The sequence below is a fragment of the Macaca thibetana genome, chromosome 17, assembly GCF_024542745.1.
Source record: "Macaca thibetana thibetana isolate TM-01 chromosome 17, ASM2454274v1, whole genome shotgun sequence".
Taxonomy (NCBI): Eukaryota; Metazoa; Chordata; class Mammalia; order Primates; family Cercopithecidae; genus Macaca; species Macaca thibetana.
The window spans coordinates 49,491,071-49,513,282 of record NC_065594.1 but is presented as its reverse complement, the minus strand read 5'-3'; the positions used below and the strand labels follow the sequence as shown (position 1 = coordinate 49,513,282).

General features: G+C 32.6%; 1 protein-coding gene across 1 annotated transcript in view; it reads left to right on the top strand.

The window, feature by feature from the left end:
• The window catches only part of KLHL1 (kelch like family member 1), a 450,078-nt gene extending 429,991 nt beyond the window's left edge, over positions 1 to 20,087 (top strand). The window contains exons 9-11 of the mRNA XM_050766522.1: positions 1,110 to 1,322; positions 12,875 to 13,046; positions 18,922 to 20,087. Of these exons, the coding sequence (XP_050622479.1) occupies positions 1,110 to 1,322; positions 12,875 to 13,046; positions 18,922 to 18,981 (445 nt within the window). The 3' untranslated portion in view covers positions 18,982 to 20,087. The remainder of the gene's footprint in view (positions 1 to 1,109; positions 1,323 to 12,874; positions 13,047 to 18,921) is intronic.
• The last annotated feature ends 2,125 nt before the right edge of the window (positions 20,088 to 22,212 follow it).

Below are 22,212 nucleotides of genomic sequence, written 5' to 3'. Positions count from 1 at the left end.
TATCTTCCAAGTTTTTGCAAAAGGTTTCAGTGAGAACTTTTCTGGTTACTTATTTAAATTGTATTCACAATCTCCACCCTCACCAGTTGCATTACTGATCCTGCTTCTGGACTCTATGTCCATTGCACTTTGCACCTTCCCCAGTAGTAAATGATATTTATGTTTACTTTGTATATTATGTCTATCCCTGCTTCCCTACAATTGAGTGCATGGATTTTTTTTTCCTGTTTTGTTCATGGACATATCAATAAAAGTTTTAACAATGTGTGGCACACACTAAACATTCAAAAATAGGTAGTGAGCAAATGGATAAGTAAATAAATGCAACACGGTACCTTACTGTGATAAAATAATGACTATGATTAAATGGGGAAGAACTATTTTATTAGGATTAGACAATGCATTCAAATTATGTTAGTACCATTTATGATGTATAACTTATTTTGGGGTGTTTTCTATCATACTTCTTATTAATAAAATAATTGTAGCAAGATAAGTGTATCAAGTAACCTTCAGCAATTTCAATCATACTAACATTGTTGCATTCTTTTTCCTGTAAAGTCTTGTCTTTAGCTCTAGTATAGTCACTGATTAAGAAAGTTGTTGGTAAGATAATACTTTTAGTTTATTACATTTATTCATTGTTCTAAACTGTGAGGTTGGAAAACAAGGCGCAGGCATGTGTTACATACTGCCAAATCACTTGCTTATCAACAAGTAGGATAATGCCTTTCTCCTGTTTATGTTCATTGTCTTACATTTTATTCTGTATTTTAATAGCCATTTCTTAATATTTATTAAACTAATATACTAATATTACTTATTTCTGCAGTATGCAATTTAAATCTATCCAACTTTCTAGAAATAGAGGTTAAAATTATAGTTGTTTTAATTACATCTAGTATACTTCAATTTCTATACAAAAATAGAAATTTCTAGTATATATGATCATTTATTGGGTATCTTTAACAAAATCTCCCTGCAAAGTAATATATTTCCAACACATTTGAGTCTCATACTATGAACATTTATTTTAAAAGACCTTTTATTTTCTCTATTTTGTCATCCAGACTATGATATTAAATCACGTTTTTCCAATTGTGTTTTAGGCTGTATTCAGTTGGAGGTCGTGATGGAAGTTCCTGTTTGAGTTCAATGGAATATTATGATCCTCATACAAATAAGTGGAACATGTGTGCTCCCATGTGTAAGAGGAGAGGGGGTGTCGGAGTGGCCACATGTGACGGTTTTCTTTATGCAGTAGGAGGTCATGATGCTCCTGCTTCAAATCACTGTTCCCGGCTACTGGATTATGTAGAAAGGTGAGACCCCAAGGACACTTTTATAGTGAAAGAGACAGTGCAAATCACATTGATGCCTGATTCAAGTGTTTGGAAAAATTGCATTATTTAGGAAAGTTAAATTCAACACCTAGAGATACATTTTTTAACTCCTTTCTCTCTCTCTCTCTCTCTCTCTCTTTCTCTCTCTCTCTCTCTCTCACACACACACACACGTACTTTCTTTTATTTTCTTATTCTTGTATTCCTGGCTTCCTCCCTTCAACTAATATTTATTTAAATTTCCACAATGTTTTTTCGCAAGTCCTTAAATAATCTTTAAATTTCTTCTTGATATACTTTCAAAACATACATTAAAAAGAAGTTTTGAGTGATTTATGAAATGTGAATATTTGTTAATGCTTTTAAAAATATTGGATATTTTGCTTCTGTGTTCTATTCTTCTGTTCAAGTTTGTTTTACTACCCTTTCAAACTCTCAAAGGTGAATTATTAAGTTCTTATTTTATGACAAATCCTTTTTAACATAAGACAGACTGATTGGAGCTATATTTTTAATAATCTTGGTATATGAAGGAAACATAGGTTCTCTTATAACTCTTTCTAAAATTGACCAGGTGCACAGAAGCTAGAGTGGGATAACACCTTGGCTTCAGGTAGGAATACAATGCAGAGACTTCTGGCACAGCTATCACTGAGTTCTCTTTTGGCTGTGCGTTGCTTAGAAGTATTATATGGTATGCAGTAAGGACTGAACAATCCTTAGTAAGATGCATGGTAATATTTCCTATTACATAGGATCCATAGTGATCCATGGAGAAACGAGGATAAGGAATATTTAGGTCAATTGGTTTATCAACTGGTATAAGATAAGTAACTCTACTGTAACAAATAACTTTAAAACTCTCAGTGGTTTAATACCATGATGCTTTTTTTCCTCATTCATGCTACATATCCATGATATTACCACTCTGGTACTCAGACTGACACATAACCTAGAATATTGGTCATTGCTGGTCTCTATGTCAAAAGGAAAAAGCCAGAGAGTAGTAAATTGTTCACTGGTCCTTAAAGATTTCACCTGCAAGTAATAGAATTCTCTTTTGTTTGTACTACAATGACAAACCAATAACATGGCCACAGAAAACTTCATGGGAGTGTGAGACCAATACCCCAACTTGTATCTGGGAGAAAAGTGAGATGTTTGGTGGATAGCTCCGAGAGCAGAAACATTTTCCTTTTTATATTAGGAAAACACAGCCTGTATCCTGATGCCTGTAAGTGGTATAGATAATCGAAAAAGGATATTCTTTCCCACTTATGACAATTTTTTCTAAGGATGTGTAATTATTTTTACTGAGGATAAGTCCATTGGCAAGAGATGGTTTTTGGTAAGCAGGCTGTGTTCAAATTAGATAAAATGCAGAAACAATGTTTACCAATATTCCTACTCTGTGAAATGGACTGTAGCTTTATGGCTGTATACCCATCGAGAAAGGCATTAAGTTCACTGCATTTTCACTTTAATATTTTCTAGTCCACTGAAATCAGGAACTACAGGTGTTACGATGAAGACAGTGGCCAGTGTCCTAATAAATAGGTTTATACTTTTATACACACAAATGTGCAATCATTTATTTTTTAAAATGCTGCTAATAGACTGACAACTAATCCACTTACATTTTCTCTGCTAAATTCCTGCATAAACGAAGAGATGAATATGATGAGCCTCCTACTTTTACCTTGAATATCTTATATAAATTCTGCTAATGAAATATTTCATCCCAATATTCTCATCCAACCCGACTGTATAATGTATTGAAATGTTGTTTGTGAACAGAGGCATAAATAATTCAGTTTAGGAATATATTTTTGTTGGAAAATTAGATTTAAATAAGCATGGCTATTTTGAGTTATAGGAGTGCAGTGGATATGAGCAGCTTAAGTAATGCAGAAGCACACAGCATTATCATGATTCTTATCCTAGCTCATACTACCCATCAGATTAATAGCACTTTTGCACTTTTTATAACATATTTTCTATGCTGATGATTTCACATGTAACTCCTCAATAAATCAAGATATGCAACTGTGCCTCTGTGAAATCACTTTGCACATAGAATGTAAAAATGTTTTTTAGTACATAATCATAGGCCAACATCATTAGAAATAGCAAGAATAGTGTACAATGCTATGTTTTGTAGAGAGATGGATAGATCACATTTTATTATAGCACAATGATTTTTTATAGAAATGTAGACTATTATATAATGGCGGTGTTAAGTCCAGTTTTATAATGCTTATCAAAAATTGTTTGCACTCAGGTATTGTAAGCACAAATAATACTGGCACCTCAAATCAGAGAAGGTAGAAGGCAGGGACTGAATGAGAATGAGGACCCTAGACTAGTTTATGGAACAGATGAAAACTAATTTTGTGACCAAACCTCACCCTAGTAAGAGCAACCTGGTGGACAAAATCAGTGTCCAAAATGTGCATTGAGTTTCAGGAGAAGTGAGGTCCAGAAGATGTGATCTATTAGGCAAACAACATTCATTCATTTATCTATTTAGTCAACAACTATTGTTTTTCGTGTATTTTGCACTATGCTATACAGAGCTTACAGTATTAGAAGAAAGAGACAAATAAATAAATAAACCTTTAAGATACCAAATGAAACTGGAATCTAGGCAACAGATAAGAAAATATGCTCAAAGGCATCAGTCCCGCTGCTGAGTAATAATAGATCAGAACCACCTTTGCCCTCACATCTGCATCCCGGTAATGAGGGCGGGTGAAAGAAGGGTGTCAAGATAATAGGAACCTTCTATGCCAGACTTTGTAATACCCACTTCTGCATCTTCCAATTCATTCTTCTTATAGTTGCCAGAGGGATCATTTCATAATGCAAATTTGACCAAGAAGAAAAATTGAGATTTATTTCTTGGTACTAATTATTAACATTATAATTAAAATTCTTTTTACATCAGTTTTTTAAATTAAACTAGGTGCCATCGGCTGAAACTGCCCAAGATAGCTTTCCACCCAGCTCTATATTATTGTGCTTCGTACAATTTCTGGCACAGAATAGGCACATAACAAGAATGTATTGAATCAATCAGACACTAAGAAAAATGAACCTCAATATTCCCACAAGGAAAACTTTCTTGAGATAAACTGTAAATAGGATGTTATACAGACAAATGAATTGACAGAGAAATTGTAGAAGATAAATGGATAGATTGATAGAGCAGAAGAATGGGTGAATGTTGAGATGGACTCATGGAGAGGCAAATGTAATCATTTGAGGTTTACTTTATGACCGAGAATATTGTAAAATTTGGTAGATGTTTGTTTGGTATTGCAAATCCACATTTGCATTTGCATCATCTTGGCGAAGTATTATTTCCATATACTTTAAGCAGAAAATTGTTGAGATAGATAGGGCCTGAAAAGCTAAGCAATTGTTCAAATACTGATTTAAAAGTATATCCTTATACCTTATCTAAACACTATTAACAATTTTGATATATTATTGTGATGTGCTGCTTCTCCCCTTCCCCCTTCCCTTTCCTCCCCCAAACCCTTTCTCATTCAAGATACTATTGCTGGAGTCAGCTGCATGAGTGCAGGGAGAAAGGACTAGCTAGTTTGTTGCCATTGTTTTTCTGTTACTATGCATTCATAATATTTGCTATTGGCTAGCAAATTATGCTCAAATTTTGGATAGACTATGTTAATATAAGGATTATATTAGTCCATTTTCACACTGCTGTTAAGAACTGTCTTAGAGTGCGCCGAGATCGCGCCACTGCACTCCATCTTGGGCGACAGAGCGAGACTCCCTTTTAAAAAAAAAAAAAAAAAAAAAAAAAAAAAAAAAAAAAAAAAAACTACCTTAGACTGGGGCATTTATAAAGAAAAGAGGTATAATTGACTCATAGCTCCACATAGCTGATGAAGCCTCAGGAAACTTACCATCATGGAGAAGGGGAAGCGCGCATGTCTTACATGGCAGCAGACGAGAGAGAGCGAGCGAGGGAGGAACTTTCCAAACACTTGTGAAACCACCAGATCTCATGGAAACTTACTCACTGTCACAAGAATAGCGTGGGGGAAATCACCCCAATTATCCAGTCACCTTCCGCCAAGTTTCTCCCTCAACATCTGGGGATTACAATTCAAAATTAAATTTGGGTGGGGACACAAAGCCTAACCATATCAAGGATTCTATGCTAACCTAAGTATTTAGGAGCCCTGCTTTATAAGTAGATGCAGCAACGTTAGCTGATACAATAGCTATACCAATTTAATTCTGTGATTTGCTATTTCCCTCAATGGCTTATGAGGAGCGACACAGAAAGGAGGTGACAGAATAACCTGCTGTCCTTAGATATGCTGCCCAGAATAATTCTGGCATCATAATAATTTATCTGCATATTTTGAGGATGAAGGATTATGTGGAAATACAAATATGGACGAATAAATGAAACATATGTTAATCTATACAGATAGAAGGATATCGGCCAGGTCCAGTGGCTCACGCCTGTAATCCTGGCATCTTTGGAGGACAAGAAAGGTGGATTGCTTGAGCTCAGGAGTTTGAGATCAGTCTGGACAACATGGCAAAATCTCATCTGTACTAATAATACAAGAATTAGTCAGGTGTGATGGCACATGCCTGGGGCCCCAGCTACTTGGGAGGCTGAGGTGGGAGGATCACTTGAGCCTGGGGAAGTTAAGACTGCAGTAAGCCATCATTTGCCACTGCACTCCGGCCTGGGTGACAGAGTGAGACCCTGTCTCAAAAAATATATAAATAAAATAAAATAAAAGTAATTTGGCTTTATAGTGCTAATTATGGTTTTCTGTCGTACTAGTAGAGGAAGTGATTATATAAATAATCCGTTGCTTTTTAGTTTTGAACTGTTAAGAGATATCCAATTTTTAAAGTTTGTTTAAACTGGCATTCAGATTTCCTGGGTATAATCCATGTTCTGCTGACTGAGAATAGTTAAAATAATTTTTAAAGGTGTATTGTGACAACTGCATCTGAGAGGAGTCAAAGAGCTGTTTAGCTTTTCCTTATTTTCTTTTTGTTCTGTCAACAACTCATTTCTCCTCTCCTCAACCTTGAAAAATGGATGTAATAAAATATGACATAAGTCAAAATAGAATTTTTCATTCATCATTATACAGAAATTGAAATCAAATTAACTTTAAAGTTTTTTTGGCATTGAAAATGAACAACAGATATTGAGAAGAGAAGCAGAAATTTATTTTCTTCCGTCTTCCTTTCTGAATCATTCTATGCCCATTATGTTTTTAAGAAGGGGGTTTAAAAAGTTAGGAGAATATCAATAAGTACATCAAAAAAGACTACCCATTTAAAGTGGACATTAAGCACATCATCGGCATAAGAGCCTGAAACACACTGAATATATTGAGGAGATTTTTTCTAACATTGTGCTGACTGCTTTCTCCTCTGTCTTGGGGTTAAAATTAACAGTGAATTAAAAACCACTTCAAGGTATTATAATCATCTGAGGTTTACTTTATGACCCAGAATATCGTAGAATTTGGTAGAAAATCATGTGTACCAACAAATATTGTCTATAAGGGTAACCATTATCCCACTACCATTATTTATATGCTTTTAGAAAGTTATGTGTTATAAACCAAAATATGAAAATTATTTTCATTTCAAATATATTAGGATCTACCCTAAAACTTTAATTCTTAGAATTCTCTTAGGACAGAATCAGTTTGATAAAGCATGTACATAAATCCAATGTGAGTTTATCACAGAAAGGCACATTTGGTTTAATATTGAATAGAGTAATAATGTAACTAAATACAATGACAATTAAATGAATGTCTGAATAAGTGAATAGATGATAAAAGTCAATATCCATTATAAAAATGCTCCCCAAACTTGAAAAATAAACTGATGTTGTTAATTTGATAATAAGAATCTACAAAATATTCATAGTCAAATATGGAAATGTTTTGTGTTTTTCATTAGAATGAGAAGAAAAACATGACTGCTAATACCATTTTTATTAGACATGTTAACAGAACAACTAGCCATGTTAGGCAATAGAAAGAAAGCAAATTGCCACCAATTGGAAAGGAATAAATAAAAATGCCATTATTCAAGATTATGTGATAAATATCTAATAATTTCATATGAATCAAACTAGAAACTGTTAGATTGAAATAATAAGATTGCTATATACTCAGTCAATATATAAAATTAATTGGGCTGGGCATAATGGCTTATGCCTTTAATTCCAGCTCTTTGGGAGGCCAAGGAAGGTGGATCACTTGAGCCCAGTAGTTTGTGAGCAGACTGGGTGACATAGTGAGATCTCATCTCACTAAAACTTGAAAACAATAATAATAAAAATAAAAAGTTAGCCAGGCATGGTGGCACATGCTTGTACCAGCTACTCTGGAGGTTAAGGTGGAAGGTTTGCTCAAGCACTAGAGCTGGAGGTTGCGGTAAGCCGAGATTTCACCACTGTCTGGGTGACAGACTGAGGCCTTGTCTCAAAAACAAGCAATCACACAAACCCCAAACCCCTCCCAAAAACAAAAACAAAAACAAAAACAAAAAATGAGCAAACAAAATTTATAAATTTAATGCAGTCTTTTTAAATTACAATTTTTTCGTGTAGTTTCATTGTGGCTGTGTGTACATTGGAAACATGATCCTAAAATTTAAATAAAGGTGAAAAGCATCCTAAGTTCCAAGACAACCTTGAAAAACTGTATATAAAAGCCTCTTATTAAATTATTTTAACTAGACATTGTAGTAACAATACAGTATAAATAAGTAGACAAATGGAATAGATTTGTGTTCAGAAACACAATCACACATGTAGAGAATCTTGATTATGGCAAAGGAGAAACCAAAGAGCAGTAAGGAAAGGCCCGCCAGTATGACAGATGTGGCTGGGTGATTTGGATATCTCATGTGGAAAATCGTAGTCTTATCCTCTATTACATATTACATTAAATATCAACTCATGCTGGATTTTAGATTTAAATATGACCCATAAAACAATAAAGCTGTTAGAATACAACATAGGAGATCACCTTCAAAAACAAATGAGGTGTGAAAGATTTCTTAACCTAGACCTACATAGGATCATCTATAAAGAAAATATGACAGTAAAATGTCTTCAGAAGATACCATTAAGAGGGTAAAAAGTTGTTGGAAAGTGGGGAAAATATTTGCAATGCATATAACCAACAAAAGCATTGTTTCCAATATATAGGTAAATTCCAGATATCATTTTTAAAAGAACAGAAAAGCTAGGCAGAAGGTTTGAACAAGAACTCTTCAAGAGGTGATATCCAAATAGGCAATGACTACTGGGGGGAAAAAAAAAGATTGGATGGCATTAGTTATCAGGGAAATGCAAATTAAAATTACAATATTATACCATCACCTACCCACTGGAAAGTCTAAAATGAAAAAACACATAATACACATAATACTGCATGTTGGAGAGAATGTAGAACAACTGACACACGCTCGTTACAGTGATGGTAGGAGTGGAGTGTAAATTAACACAGCCTCTTTGTAATACCAGTTGTCAACATTTACCACATTTCAAAGTATACACTGTCTTTGACCCAGAAATCCCATTGCTAATATCCATTAGAAATGCATACATACGAAAACATCTGAATGAAAATGTGTATTAGGAACGTTATTACTGTTATGCAGTTATAAACAAATAATTTGTATTGAAATTAATTGTTTTATATTTCTAGAAAATAAACAGTTTTAAAAGTCCAGGAACATTTCCTTTGTTAATGTCATGAAATCTGGTAAATGTTGGTTTTCTTTACAGGAAAAAATAAAAGTATTTATTTTCAGCCAACACTGTTGTCACTCTCGATTGCTCAATTCACATCTGATTTCTTAAAGTTAATTAATACAGAGATTTTGTGGTTAATATACTTGAAATCTATGTGCCACTCTTTTGAAGCAGGCTATCCATTCTCACAGCATGGATCTTTATTTATTTTTTTGTTTCTTTGGTTTTTAATTTGATTTTGTTTGTTTGTTTTACAGGCAGACCTGCTGGACTATAAATCACTTCTTTATTGTTTAATTTGCTCTCTATCTAAATATCTCCTGTACAAACTTGGGAAAAGAAGCATTCTCAATTCTATTTGTTAACAAAGTAATGTGTTTATATTTAAAACAATTTTCCTCAGAAATGTTAAGGCCAATTATTATCCTTAAAGTATGAAAATGACACTAATGGTTGAAAATTTAATGGTTTCTTAAAAAATTCAATTTGGTTTTACAAAGAGAAATGAACTTTTGTTCTGTGACTATCATATGCCTTTAACAAGTTTTCATCTTGTAGTTAATTTTAACTACTATATACTGGCACTTCTTTTGCTTGAAGGCTATAAACTTTAATAGAGTCTCTGATACGGAGCTCACACTCTGACCAGGAAGGCCAAGGTAAGATGCAGGAAAGGCAGACAGCCCAAATACAGTAAAACCCCACACCCACCACCTTATTATAAAAAAGAAAAGACAAAAGAAAAAAGCTGGCAACTAGAGGCAAAAAAAGGCTGCTTGGAATTCAAGGTTTTCAGAAACATGACTTGAAAATGACAGAGTTCACTATTAGTAATTGTTTGGGCAATGCTTATACATCTATAGATTGTTTATTTCATTTTCGTGATAATAACTTTGTATGTGCCAGGCTGAGAGGTGAATCCCAGAGTTCCTGAATATAGAAAAATCTATTTAAGGTTATCATTCTGAGAACAAGAACAATGGCAACTGGGAGATTTTAAATTTGTGTGATCTCTTCCTAAATAACTGGGAGAGTGTGTCTATGTCAGATGACTCAGATTTTGTTTTGGTTTGGTTTTACTGGTAAAATATAAATTTAAATATTATTATCATTACCAGATAAGACAGTTATTACAGATTTCAGATATGTTACCTACTACTGAAAACAGACACATCTAATTCAAAGATTTGTATTTTCCAAAAAAAGCATTAAAATTATAAAATTACTTTTTAGAAAATTTAAAATATATATTTATATATTTCTGATTGCAGGTTAGTATTTTTAAAATATGTATCAAAATGTAGGACAAATTAGTATTTTTTAAATTTCCCTTCCAACATTTGAGTTTTACGTGAAGAACTAAACCTCTGGAAATTAGTTTATTATTGCTTAGCACACTAACGTTTGCTATTCTCTCAGTTCCCATGACCTATTAAATAAATACATATATACATATATATATATATATAATTTGCAACATGATAAAGTCTGCTTGCAGACAATATTTGACATAATTCTATAGAGCTGAATAATAATTAAATGAGGATAATATGACTTCAGAAAAACTGCTCGTGTGACATGATGGTGACAAAATCCAGACTGTATTCTATGTAAACTATTCACTTTAAAGTTATTTGTACTAGAAAAATTTTCTGACAAACAAAAAGCAAATGATACAGTTAACTCCCCTATACTTATTTTCCTGCTTCAACAACTATCATAAATTTGTTCTTATTGTTTCATCCATTTTTCTGTCCTGTGTCCCTCCTTTTTTCTCTAAAGTTTTGTAGAGAAATTTCTGAACATATTTTCAACCCAAAACGTTATTGAATTATTCCAGAAGCAAACAAAGGTAATAAGGACTTTATTTGTTAATGTAACCCCAAAGTTATTATTCTGCTAATAAAAACTTCAATAGTTGCTTATTTAAAGGTAATGCCTAGGTTATATTGATATTCAAAAATGTCTCAAACATTTTTTAACAGTTGGTATGTTTGAATTAGGATCCAGGTAAAGGTTACTCACTATATTTTGTTATATTTCTAATTCACATTTAACTTAAAACAGTTACTTCTTCCTAATTATTTACTCATTATCTTTTGCCATTGATTTATTAAATATTCAGTCAGTTACTTTATAAAATATTCCACATTCTGGATTGAACTATTTTCTCCATTGTGGTATCTTTTATTTTCTCATATTTAAAAATCTTTGCATATTTAAAACTATTTGTGGACATTGTTTAAATATTTTTAAAGGAGATTTTGATGGCACAGATTATGTATTTCTGTTGGTGTGTGTGTCTATATACGTCTGCATCTATCTGTGATGTTTTGTTTTTATTAACTACAGCACTAAAAATTAAATTTTTACGTGCCGGGCAGCCTATGCTTCAAGGTGATCCTGATTTTCTAGCATTCAACCAACATCTCACTTTACACATCATCTTGGCAGTGCACAAACTCCCCAACCACGGTGTGCAAATTCACATAACATCGTGGGAAATATGAATATTCTCTGTGAAACAGAAATTCCACATCTTCTGTAACAAACTTCTTTATTTTCAGTAAGGCATAGGTATTTTTGTTTATTCATTTGTTTTAGGAGTGTTCAAGTTAAAAATTGAATGGGTGGAAAAAAATGGAGCAGGAAAACAAACTAAGAATTTGTTTGTTGTGTTTTTTGGAAAATCCTTTTTCACAGTTTTATTTTATATTCATTCTTCTGGATTCTTACCACCCTTTCTGTTTTTGTATCTGAACCTGCAATTGTGGGCCAAAGGCAAAGGTATATTTTCTTCATTCATTCAGAGTACATTCATTAAAGGAGTCTTCAGGGTTTTGCCACTCAAAATGTGAAATAACTGTATGTGCTATATGGTTATGAAATTTTATTGAAAATAATTTTTGTTTGAATTTAATAACAATAAATTCAGTCTTCTGACTTTGATCTCTTGAATTACTAGTCTCTCCCTCACTGTGAATCCTGATAAATGTCACTAAACTCAGTTGTGTTCATGTTATAATTATTTCCCCACTTTCAGAGGCTACTTTTTGATTGAGTAAACTGAAAGTACCTTCTTACCCAGGGAATCGAACATCCCATAAGCTAACCAAAACTTACATCTTGAGACACACCATTTCCTCAGTCTTTCTTGAACATAGTCACGCTACTTACCTGTTTCCTCAAAGCTGACCATGCATTAAAACGAAAAACAAAACAAAACAATGCAACAACAATAACAACAACAGCAAAACACTACAGTTATTTTTGTACAAATTTTCCTTTTTTTTTTTTTCTAGCAAATTTAGGCTAGACTTTCAGAACTGGTTTAAAGGAAACTTCATCTATCGAGTATTCCATAATTCTCCCAGATTTTTAATCATTTCTTCTACTTCATTACCATAGCAGTCTGCAAACATCTGTTTCATATACCCTAATTCTACTGTGGATAATAGTTATTTATATATCTGACACTTTTTTGTAGAAAGACATCATGACATGTATTTCTGTTGAATGAATCTGCATTCATCTATGAGTCTGGATGCATTTTTAAAATATCTTAAAATTTAGGAAGCTAGACATAATGGATGTTCATTCTAGAATACAAGCTCAAATGTTTGAGCCTTTAGAGAAAACATAAGTTTCCTTCTTCATGACAGGTTTTGCAAAAAGTAAAATTTTTATATTAACAGTTGAATGTGATTAGAATATGTTATGCACTATTGTCATTGAATTTTAGATATGATCCCAAAACAGACACGTGGACCATGGTGGCTCCTTTGAGTATGCCCAGAGATGCTGTTGGGGTCTGTCTTCTTGGTGACAGATTATATGCTGTTGGTGGCTATGATGGACAGACATACCTCAACACTATGGAATCCTATGACCCACAAACTAATGAGTGGACACAGGTAAGATTGTCATCAGCATAATTCACTTCAAGGATAAGAATTTATTTCATTTTCTTTCTGTGGAGGAGGGGTATACAAACAGTAATCTAGTAAAAGTATCCTAAACCCAAAATGATTGCTTTTGTCCAACACTGTGTTAATTTTGTAAAAAGTTCATTAAATTATACATTCTTATGTACTTTTTATTACTACAATACCAATAAAATATTTATTAAAAAATGACATACATGCTTATTGAGATTTCCATTTTCCACAACAAGAAACAGAATCTGAATTTGAGTTACTGAAGTAAAAAATAAAAGTGTAATATATTGATTCACAAAACCCTAACTTTAGAATGTTTGGTTTTAGAAACAATATAAAGGCTGCAGAAATCAACCTTCTTGGCATTCATTTTTGTTACTGTTTATTAGGTCCATTTTTATCTGTTGCAGAGAGAATTTTCCACCTGGTGGTGCTGCTGGAAAGTCCAAATAGTAATCCCCGCAGCCATAAACAGAAAATAACTTTTTAAAAATCCCAGTTCAATTAAAAGAATAAACAAGAAAGTGCTTTGCATAGCCTGTCATGTAATGAGTGCTCACTCCTTGTCCATCATTTTGTCCAGGAAGTTGGAGTAAAATGACTGGCTTATCTTAGGTGAGGCATTATCTCTTACATACACACTGTAGTTAGAGACTCAGGATCTTGCTAGAATGAAACAGCTCCCATTGTAATCACATAACTAGAGGATGTGTGTTGGTGTGTGTGAGTGTGATGGGAGGATGAGGCCAGGGCAAACTAATTATAGTGGAAAACATCTTAGCTGCATAGCTACTATGGCCTTGCTTATGATGGAGGAAATTGATACATTCTGACTTGTGCCCTTACATATTTGATTTCTCTTTACTTTCATTCTTCTCCAAGTCTCTCAATATTTCTATTATTTCTCACTTTTACCAGAAATCTAAAAGTAAGATACTGTTCAAATAAATCGTTTCCATCTAAGAGTGCAGTACATCTCTAAAGCTTTATTTAATTGAAGCGGGATAATAACCACATCTCCTCATATTGCCTCAGTGGGTAGAAAGATCTGATTTTGGTCACAGAAATTGACTACAATTTATCTAAAGAATTTGAAACCTGATTAAAGTACGTTTGTTTTAAAGATACTTACTTTTAACGAAACATAATTTCCTTGATTTTGCCAGTTTTGATGGTACATGTTCAGCAACAATATTTAGTCAGACTAACCTCAGAGTACAAAACCAAATTCCTAATGGCTAGACTAAGGTACCTGCATTGTGAATTTATTATCCTCTAAAGGAAAACTCTTGACTTCAACAAAAATAGGTACATGTAGCCAAGTAAGAAAAAAGGAGGAGTAGAGAAAAGAAGGGAAAATATCAAGAGATCTAAGTCTTGTTATTTTCTACATTTTACTTTAATTGCTAAAGAAGAAGCATTTCTTATTCAAAGAGCACTGTATGTAAAAAGAAGTGAGCAATTATTGCTTTTCACATTATTGCACTAAAATTTTGAAGGATATATTTTGACTCTGTACCTTTCTGAGTCCCTAGTGTTTCCAAAGCAAACCCTGCATGCATGAATTAATGATTGTTGATTTACTAAGGAACTGTACTAGCTAAATGTGTGTATTTTAAATGTTCCACTTAACAGAACATTAAACAAAGGAAGCTTATGTTTATATAAGTGATGTAATATAATATATGAATACATATTTCTAATAAAGAGTAATTATGCTTATCATTCCTCTAAAATTGAAATCAAAACAATGTATGTAGTAATAATAGGTAAAAGACTGCTAAAGATCATTTTCCTTCATCTGTATTTTATTATACTTTTTTGGATTATATAGTATCTTACAAACAGCAAAGTGGCATTTAAAATGTTTTATAACAACTTTACTTTAATATAATAAACATTAAATTTAAAACTATTAAATTACTTTAAGATTTTGCTTCCATATCTTCTCAATATTTATATTTTTAAGGCTCTCGAGGGATGAGCAGCAGACCCATACAAAATCCCTTTAAAAATTTTCAGAATTCTAGCCTACTTGAAAGGTTTCCCATATTTGCTGAATTCCTGTCACTTTCACTCTATATGTCCTATAAGTGGCATAAGTTGATTATCCCATATAAGTTGATAATCACCCACAAAAGGCTGATTGTTAAAATAAATAAGCAAACTATATTAAAATATCCAAATATGTGGATATTTGGAAAAATACTCAGGTTAGCTTGAGTTGGAAATAGATTAGGAATCGATTGCCAGTTTTGTTGCTTTGTTTTACAGAGAATGTATACACATACCATATGTATAGATACATGTGTGTATCTATGTATGTTTTAAATAAATTTGACTTTTGTCATTTAACACTGGGCTTATTTTTTGTGTTTGATTTGAAAAAATGATGCACGTGCTTCAAGACATAAAAAAGAACTTTAACCCATTTCCCCTTGCCTAAGTAAAACTGCCCTTTAATGTATTCTCTTGGTATATTCTGATAGCACTATCAGACTGCATTCATCTGCAGGTTATAAGGAATCAACGACAATGTTTCTTTTATTGTGGGGTCTCCAAAGACTAGCAGAGTTGCTGGCTCAGAGTAGGAGGTAGTATGAATGTTTCTCAAATAAATTGAGAAGTATTGTTGCAACTAGGTATACTTTTTGTGTATGCATTTCATTTATTTGTACACAATAGATATATAAGATATATTGAGAATGATATATTGCCAAATTTGTTACAGAGAAGCCTGGTGAAAGATCTACATTCAGCATTACTTTTATTTCATTGGTTCTGTGGCCAACCTTTTTAGGTTATCATACTACTCATGCTGAAGGGTACAACCCCTAGAGGGAGAACAAGGGGAGATTTTTAAAAATATATATTAAATAAATCTGGACCAAGAGGAAAGAAGGATAACTTTTCTTAAACATTTAAAACATACTTATATAGAAAAATACCAAATCTTTAAAATAGCATGATTAATTCTTCGGTAAGAGAATAGCACTTTGATAGAACTTAAGTGCATTGGGCAGAGAAATCTTCTTTCAGGAAATATGTGGAATGAGGTCTGACAAATGAGTAATAGCTAACTAGATGAAAATATAGGAATGCTTTGGCTTAAGGAACATTATTTGTAAGAGCCAGAGGAAGAATATTTGGTATGTCTCACTGAGCAAGAAAGAGAATCATTAAGTTTTGAGAGATAGACATGGTTTACATTATGTAACCTGAGCTATGTGGAAGACTGAAGAAATGGATAGAATTAAACTTGTTGGAGATATATTTAGAGGGCTTGATGATTCAGATTTAGGGTTGAGTGAGGTAAAAAGAAGGGTCGAGGATTCTGTCTTGAACAACTGGGTGGAGATGGGTGTCATTTGCTGACATAAGAAACACAAGGGGAATATCGCATTTTGGTTTTTGGAAAAACAGAAAGGATTCATTTTCACATGCACACATACACACAAGCATATATAAAGATAGAGGTATAGATGTAGATGAAGGTATAAAGTTAAGTTACTCACTCTATATGTAGTCTAGTACACAGTACTGAATATTGAATGGACATCAGGTAGCCTTTGGGAAAGTTTCCAAAAATACAATTACCCAATATTAATCCTAAATTTCCATGTAGTGATAGGGTTTGTGCACATATACAGTCATGCGTTCCTTAAAAATGAAATACAATCTGAGAAATCCATCCTTAGGAAATCTCATCATTGTGCACATACTACAGAGCATACTTAGACCAACCCAGATGATATGGCCTTCTACACACTGAGGCTGTATGATATAGCCTATAGCTCCCAGGCTACAAAGCTATGTAGTATGTTACCGTAATGAGTATTCTGGGTAATTGTAACAGAATAGTGTTTGTGTATCTAAACATATCTAAACATAGCAAAGCTACTATAGAAATGTGGTACAAAAGATAAGAAGAGGTACACACCTGTATAGGGCATTTAACCTGAATGGAGCTTGCAGGACTAGAAACTGCCCTGCATGAGTCAGTGACGGAGTGATGAGTGGATGTGAGGGCCATGGACATTACTATATGTTACTGTAGACTTGAAAAACACTCTACACTTAGGCCACACTAAACTTATTTTAAAATATTTTTCTTTCTTTAATAATAAATTAACCTTAGCTTACTGTATCTTTTTTTAACTTTTTAAACAATTAAATTTTAAAAAACTTTTTGACTCCTTTATAGTAACAGTTACGTTAAAGCACAAACACATTGTCCAGCTGTAAATTATTTTCTTTATATCCTTATTCTATGAGCTTTTTTCTATTTTCAAAAAAAAGCAGTACAACAGGTTTGTTTACACCAGTGTCACCAGAAACATTTGAGTAACGCGTTGTGCTTTGATGTTAAGAGGATTACGACATTACCAGATGATAGGAATTTTTCATCTCCATTATATTATGGCACCACCATTGTATATGTGGTTCATCCATGACCAGAACCTCAAGGATGAAAATGCAGCTATACAGTGCATGACTGTATTTTGTAAATGCTTCTTAAATGACTCTGATGTGAAACAATCCATGAAAATCATTAGATAATAAAAGAAAGACCAGGGAAAGTGCATGCATTTTGGAGTCAGGTAAACTTAGCTTTGCATACATTGATGCTGTGGGATTAACATGTTATCTCCTGATACTGTATTCACTACTATCTCTCTCATGGACATAACAGTACAAAATGTGATTACAAAGATAACAGTGATGACCTATAAAAACTATTCTTCACACAAATATATCACAAATATATTCACATGCTCCTTCCCAACTCTCATTTTGTGCAATAATTCTATGAGGAAGACCAGTGATGTTACATTAAATTAGCTTTTAAAAATAATCCATTAAAGAATAAAAAATAAATATCATGTGGATTTTTTTAACCTACAGTGGGATGATGGGTAACAACAAATACATTCAAAATAACTGGTAGAAAATGGAGGTAATTTTTATATTTAGAGTGTAAGAATGTGTCCTTTTCCAATCAATAAGATAATGTATGTGATTTGAGGCTACTTTGTTTGCAGCTATTTTATTTCTTACATTTTATACACTTACTTTTCACTCTGAAATAATATCATGTAATTTCTAATCTACCTTGATATTCTTAGAAAACTGTAATAAAAATTATTGATATCAAAAAGCTCAAATTATCAAAATGTTGGCTTGTCTCCAAAGAATAAATTTTCATTACAAACTCTGTAAAAATTATTGCTTTTAATATTTCTAACCATTTTCATATTCAGCGTTATTAAAAAAATACTCAGTTCTCATTTCAGTGATTGTCATAAGATGGAAAATTTTTAATAAGCATGTAGCAATTATAATTATAGCCTATTTATGGCAAAATATTGAATTTATTTCATTGTATGTCTCTGTCTAAAATGAATGAATAACACATTTAATTCAATACAATATCTGGGGAAATAACTTCAAAATGATTGCAGTAAGTGTAATAGCTATTTCATCTAAAATATAGTCCAAGCTATCACTATGAAATATTATCACAAATGTGTCCGTGCAAGCTCCAGAATAGAGCTTTGATGGAAACTTTTCTATAGCAGGTTAATTTCAATAAAAATCATTAAATATTTTAATACTGTTTTTAAAAACTCCATTAAAATTGTAGGCTTAAAAATTTTCAATATATAAATCATTGCTTTTTTAAAAAATGCCATTTTCAGTGTTTTCATTGTTATTGTACTACTTCTGGCTAACATGGGAAAATGAGCACATTTATTTATGATTTTCCTGTATATAATCTTTAAAATATAAGTTGTATATTTTTCTATGACAGTAAAACTTGTCTTAAGTTGTGTTTCATCTTTTTTAACAGATGGCTTCCTTGAATATTGGGAGAGCAGGTGCCTGTGTGGTAGTCATCAAGCAACCTTGACTTATTGATATTTTACTTGGAAAGATTTTACTTGCTGGAGTGGTTATTTTTATACTGAGTGGCAAGAATGAGAACTTCCAGAGATAAAAACTCTTCAAGAACAAGGATCTCTGTAGCATTACCTATTGATGTTGAAAGAGTTAGTAGATCAAACAGAATAGTAGGAAACAAGAAAACATTAAACTTATACAGGAACAATGTCTGGCCATATGTTAGTTAGTTCGGGAATGGTTATTGGTAATTTGTTTTGTATTATAGCATACAATAACTAGAGTTACCAAAGGCTTGTTTTTTCTTGAGCAGTTGAAAGGAGAGACCAGTATTTGTGACATGGATAATTTCATGACCACAGCTCATTCAATCATTTTATAGTCTATGGCAATATCCAAGAGATTGCCAAGAGTAGAGGACAGAATATTTCATCTGACAGAATCTGATTGGTTTACTGTTTTTCTAATCATATGTGATCACACTGGGAAGCAGAATTATGCTTTATTAAAATAAACCTACTTCTGCCTCATTTTCCTAAGCTATGAGAACGATTAGAGAAACAGATTCATGCTTGTATCTTGCATTCAGAAAACAAACTGTCCTGCTAATCAAAGCTGCATATTTCATCAGAGATAATGGTTGAATTTTATGACAACCATACTGGCAATCTGAAACTGGCAAACACAAAGGATTGTTTTCATTAGGCTTACCATGTTGCTTTGCTTTTTTAACACACTGAGCCAAAGATTCAGTATAATTATGAGGCTTTTGCCTTATGTTGAGTTCAGTGTAAGCATGGAAGCTAGTGATTCTGAATGTTATATATATCCATTGCATGTTGAACTCCTTTAGCATTTTGTTCTTAAACAAACTTAGAATATCAAAAGAAAAATGTATGATCCATTAAGTGAGAGTGTTTATGATTATTGCTAGAAAGAAGGAAGACTTCATATTCTCATCACCCATTTTTCAATCTTGTTACATTGATCTGTACATTATTTTAAGCTACATGTTTGTAATTGTTTAAAACATAAAGTGGAAACATTACACAATGTCCTTAATAAATAGATCCATGTAAATTTTAATTACGGTTAATAAATGATCAAAAATTTGCATTTATCAGTGTATTTTTTAATAAATTTTAAATCAAATGTAAGGTGAAAGTCAACAAGGTAGGTACAGAGACAGGCAATTATATTATCTGACTTTTCAAATTGAAAGAAGTATGTATCTCCATAAAAACATAATACTTATGCTGATGCCAAATGTAATTTTAATTATTGTTTCTTCTGTATTCACCCACTTGAGACAGTTATCATTGGTGCCCAGAAAACACGCATTGCTTAATAAGAGTACTAAGACTAGTGTAGGAGCTAGAAGAGGCAAGAGAAACTTCTTTGATTAAAAAAATCAATGAAAACTATGGAATGGACTTTTATTGTTAGGTAGCCAAAGTATTTGAAATCTAACAACTGAGGAAAATATTAAGAAACAGTTTGTCTCAAGGAAACATTAGGAAATTTGAATTTTCTCGAAATGAACGCATGGTCAAATGTATTAGTTTATTTCAGAAAAATGATGCCATTATAGCTAAAAAAAAATATGGTAATATCAATGATAATTTTTACATTGTGGTGAAAAACATGTGATATCAAATTTACAATCTTCAGTATTTCCAAGTATACCATTCAGTAGTGTTAAACATATTCACATTGTTGTGCAACCAACTGATTTGCAAAACTGAACCTCTATACTCATTAAACGACTCCCTTTCTTCCTCTCCCTCCAGCTCCCGGTAACCACATTCTACTTTTTGTATCTATGAATTTGATTACTGTAGAGGCTACATGTAACTGGAATTATACAGTAAGTTTTGTAACTACTATATTTTACTTCACATAATGCCTCAAAGTTAATCTATGTTGTAGTATATGACAGAATGTCCTGTTTTAAGGCTGAGCAAAATTCTATTGGATGTGTATGCAATATTTTTAAATCGATTCATCTATGCATGGACACTGGTTGCTTTCACTTCTTTACTTTTGTGAATAATGCTGCTACAAATATTGGTGTGTAAATATCTCTTCAAGATCCTGCTTTTAATCCTTTTAACCATATATAACAAAAGTGGAATTGCTGGATCATATGGCAATTGAAATTGCTTTTGTTTTTTTCTTAGGAAGCACCATACTGTTTTCCATAGTAGCCATACCGTTTAGCATGCCCACCAACTGTGTGCAGAATATCCTTGTCAACATTTTTTGTTTTAGAAAGTAGTCTTCATAATGAGCATAAGATGATAGCTATTGCCTTGTGATTTTAATTTGCATTTCCTCAATCATTGCTTGCTGGCTATTTTTATATAATCTTTGGATTAATGTCTATTCAAGTCCTTTGTGCATTTTTAAATTTTTAATTTATTTATTTTTTCTTTTTATTCTTCTATTTTATTTTCCTAGGCTTTAGGGGAACAGGTGGTGTTTGGTTAATGAGTAAGCTCTTTAGGGTGATTTGTTAGATTTTGGTGCACCCATCACCGGAGTGGTATACACTGTACCCAATTTGTAGTCTGTTATCCCTCACCACCTCCCATCCTTTTTCCAAAGTCCCCAAAGTCCATTGTATTATTTTTGTCCCTTTTTATCCTCATAGCTTAACTCCCACTTGTGAGTGAGAACATACAATAATTGGTTTCCCATTAATGAGTTACTTCACTTAGAATAATGGTCTCCAATTCCATCCAGGTTGCTTCAAATGATAATATTTCATTCCTTGTTATGGCTGAGTAGTATTCCATTGTGTATGTGTGTGTGTGTATAGATAGATAGATAGATAGATAGATAGATAGATAGATAGATAGAGATAGAGATATATCTCTATCTCACAATTTTTTATCCACTAATTGATCAATGAGCATTTGGACTGGTTTCACATTTTTGCAATTGCTAATTGTGCTGCTAAAAACATGTGTGCAAGTATCTTTTTTGTACAACGACTTCTTTTCCTCTGAGTAAATACCCAGTACTGAGATTGCTGGATCAAATAGTAGCTCTACTTTTAGTTCTTTAAGAAATGTCCACACTGTTCTCCATAGTAGTTGTACTAGTTTAAATTCCCACCAGCAGTGTAAAAGTGTTTCCTTTTCATAGTATCCCTTCTGACATCTATTATTTTTTAATTTTTTTATTATGGCCATTCTTGCAGGAGTAAGGTGGTATCACAATGTAGTTTTGATTTGCA